General features: G+C 44.2%; 1 protein-coding gene across 2 annotated transcripts in view; it reads right to left on the reverse strand.

The window, feature by feature from the left end:
• Positions 1-2,144: 2,144 nt before the first annotated feature.
• The window catches only part of ACP1 (acid phosphatase 1), a 107,816-nt gene continuing 106,564 nt past the window's right edge, over positions 2,145-3,396 (reverse strand). For both annotated transcript variants that reach the window (XM_063915501.1, XM_063915500.1), the window contains exon 6: positions 2,145-2,454. In XM_063915501.1, coding sequence (XP_063771571.1) covers positions 2,377-2,454 — 78 coding nt within the window. In that variant the 3' untranslated portion in view covers positions 2,145-2,376. The remainder of the gene's footprint in view (positions 2,455-3,396) is intronic.

Genomic DNA, 3,396 nt, shown 5'->3' on the forward strand with positions numbered 1-3,396 from the left:
TTTTCTCCCCAAACATAATACCCTTTTTAGTGGTACCTGGGTTAATGTCAGAAATGTGTAACACATTTTTCATTGCCGTAATCATGCAACGGATGCCCCTTGTGGATTGTGTATATGTCTCATCCTCGTCGACACTGGAGTCAGACTCCGTGTCGACATCTGTGTCTGCCATCTGAGGTAGCGGGCGTTTGTGAGCCCCTGATGGTCTTTGAGACGCCTGGGCAGGCACGGGCTGAGAAGCCGGCTGTCCCACGGCTGTAACGTCATCCAGCCTTTTATGTAAGGAGTTGACACTGTCGGTTAATACCTTCCACATATCCACCCACTCTGGTGTCGGCCCCGCAGGGGGTGACATCACACTTATCGGCACCTGCTCCGCCTCCACATAAGCCTCCTCATCAAACATGTCGACACAGCCGTACCGACACACCGCACACGCACAGGGAATGCTCTGACGGAGGACAGGACCCCACAAAGTCCTTTGGGGAGACAGAGAGAGAGAGAGTAAGAGAGTATGCCAGCACACACCACAGCGCTATTTAATCAGGGATTTTCACTAACACAAAGTGATTTTTCCCTATAGCTGCTTTACATATACAGTTTGCGCCTAAATTTAGTGCCCCCCCTCTCTTTGTTACCCTTTGAGCCTGGAAACTGCAGGGGAGAGCCTGGGGAGCTGTCTTCCAGCGGAGCTGTGAAGAGGAAATGGCGCCAGTGTGCTGAGGGAGATAGCCCCGCCCCTTTCTCGGCGGACTTCTCCCGCTCTTATATTTATATTATGGCGGGGGATTTTTGCACATATATAGTTTTTTAGACTATATTATGTGCTGTTTGCCAATGTAAGGTACTCTAATTGCAGCCCAGGGCGCCCCCCTTCCCCAGCGCCCTGCACCCATCAGTGACCGGAGTATGTGGTGTGCATAGGGAGCAATGGCGCACAGCTGCAGTGCTGTGCGCTACCTTAATGAAGACCGGAGTCTTCAGCCGCCGATTTTCAGGATGTTCTTCTTGCTTCTGGCTCTGCAAGGGGGACGACGGCGCGGCTCCGGGACCAGACGACCGAGGCTGGGCCTGTGTTCGATCCCTCTGGAGCTAATGTTGTCCAGTAGCCTAAGAAGCCCAAGCTAGCTGCAAGCAGGTAGGTTCGCTTCTCTCCCCTTAGTCCCTCGTAGCAGTGAGTCTGTTGCCAGCAGATCTCACTGAAAATAAAAAACCTAACAAATACTTTCTTTACTAGAAGCTCAGGAGAGCCCCTAGTGTGCAACCAGCTCGGGCCGGGCACAGATTCTAACTGAGGTCTGGAGGAGGGGCATAGAGGGAGGAGCCAGTGCACACCAGATAGTACCTAATCTTTCTTTTAGAGTGCCCAGTCTCCTGCGGAGCCCGTCTATTCTCCATGGTCCTTACGGAGTACCCAGCATCCACTAGGACGTCAGAGAAATATTAAAATGATTTATACCTGGGAGAAGGTAAGTATACTTACCTTCCCCCTGTCGGGATTCTCATAATTAGGATGCCGCGGTCGGTATTCTGACAGTCCGCATTCCCACCGCCGGCATTCCGAACCAAGCCCTTCCGAAATTACATACAGTATTATATCACTTTATATCCAGATTTGAGTCATGTTCTTCAGTTATCCTTTTTGCAGCTGTCTTTAACAATTCACAACCTGAATAAATAATCCCTCAACTATGAGGTTTTTATCAGAATTTGTGCCTGTTATTTTGCAAGATTCACAGATGGGGGACAATTGTATGACAACGGCGTCCTCATTTGGCAATGGCTTTTCACAAGTGTAAACTTAGTGGTTTCTTTTCCAAGGATGTTTTTGTAAAAATGTGAAACACAAAATTGGAGTTTCCATGTTTTAAACTTATAACATCAAAACAAAATCATAGTGAAGAATTTGTTATTCAATAAACTAAAAGCATTGTCTGAAAACTTTTGCAAGTCATCCTATCTTGTCCGCACGCATCAAACAGCAGGATTCCTGGGAATGGCAGACTGGCTTTTATTATCGAGCAAAAACACATGACTGGACAAGGTGAAGAAAAGTTGGCACATTTAACCATGTACTAAAAGTTATAAACTAGTCAAGTATAAATGAATGACCGTATACGAAGCACACATTGTACAAGAGCGGCTAAAATTAATTTTCTTTATTGTCTATTTTTAGTATTAAACTAATTCCGGATTAAAACGGAGTATTGTGCATTGGATGGAACATTCTGAAAAATGTCGGAGTATGACATGAAATACTTTAACATCACTGTATAAATTTTTTATCAGGCCCTGTTCCATGGCAAAATATGAGACTAAAAGATTAATGTACTGTCATTACACAACAGATACAGCTTATATGACTTATGTACAGTACTAAGAGCACTTTTCCAGAAATGATTCACAGCATCTAATACACTGCTGGTATACGGTCTCAAAATCTTCATCGCTGCCCTGTAATTAAAATAAATAATAATAAAAAGTCACAAAATCGTATAACAACTTATTTACTAAAAAAGAAAGCGAAACTGTGTATTCAAGTTATTTAAAGGAGTAATCCTCAGTTCTAGAGCTGCAATTCTCAACACAAGTCCGTACGACATAAATGGATAGGGCTAGTTTATTGTGTGCACACAAAAACATGGGTCAGGTAAGTACACAAGTGGCTTCTCACCTTTACTACACCATGCACGTGTGACAGCTGTGACTTGGCAGAAAGCTGTCATGGTGTAAGCACAAGCTGGCATCCAGCATTATATATAGCGACCAGTCATTTCATGCTATCTCCCAGGGGGGGGGGTCTTGTGCTTTATGCCCTATGAGTGACCATTAAAGAAGCCAAATTATTATCTATATTCATTTAAACAAAAAAAAGGAGAAAGAACACCAGTCCTCATTGATGAGGATTTCTATTTGCAAAGGGGCTTGCGGAGAGGCGTTGGGAACCACCGACTTAAACTATGCCCTTATGCAAGTTTGACTACTACTATTAATAAAAAATATATCTATATATTTTATTATAAGCAAAGAAAAATCCATAGAAAAGTGACAATGATTACACTCACCAGACTGGAGAAACAGCTTATTTATTTCATCTATCCATGTAGGTGTAGAGATCAATGTTGATGCATGATGTCAGTCGACGTTTCGGTCTACTAGGAGACCTTTGTCAAGACACATCAGCAGACAAAGCACATACAATACCGCATCGTCACTCTAGCGGCATCAGGGCAGCCATCACCCTGTAACCTTACCGGGCCCCTGTATTTATACACAAACAAAATGGTGGCAATCGAAGCCAGAACCAGCATGCATGGTAGCGGGTGCCAAAAAGGACAAAAAGCATATATACTCAAAAGCATAGCATACAAATGGAGCCAGAGCCAGCATTCATGG

The sequence above is a fragment of the Pseudophryne corroboree genome, chromosome 4 (genome assembly GCF_028390025.1).
Source record: "Pseudophryne corroboree isolate aPseCor3 chromosome 4, aPseCor3.hap2, whole genome shotgun sequence".
Classification (NCBI taxonomy): domain Eukaryota; kingdom Metazoa; phylum Chordata; class Amphibia; order Anura; family Myobatrachidae; genus Pseudophryne; species Pseudophryne corroboree.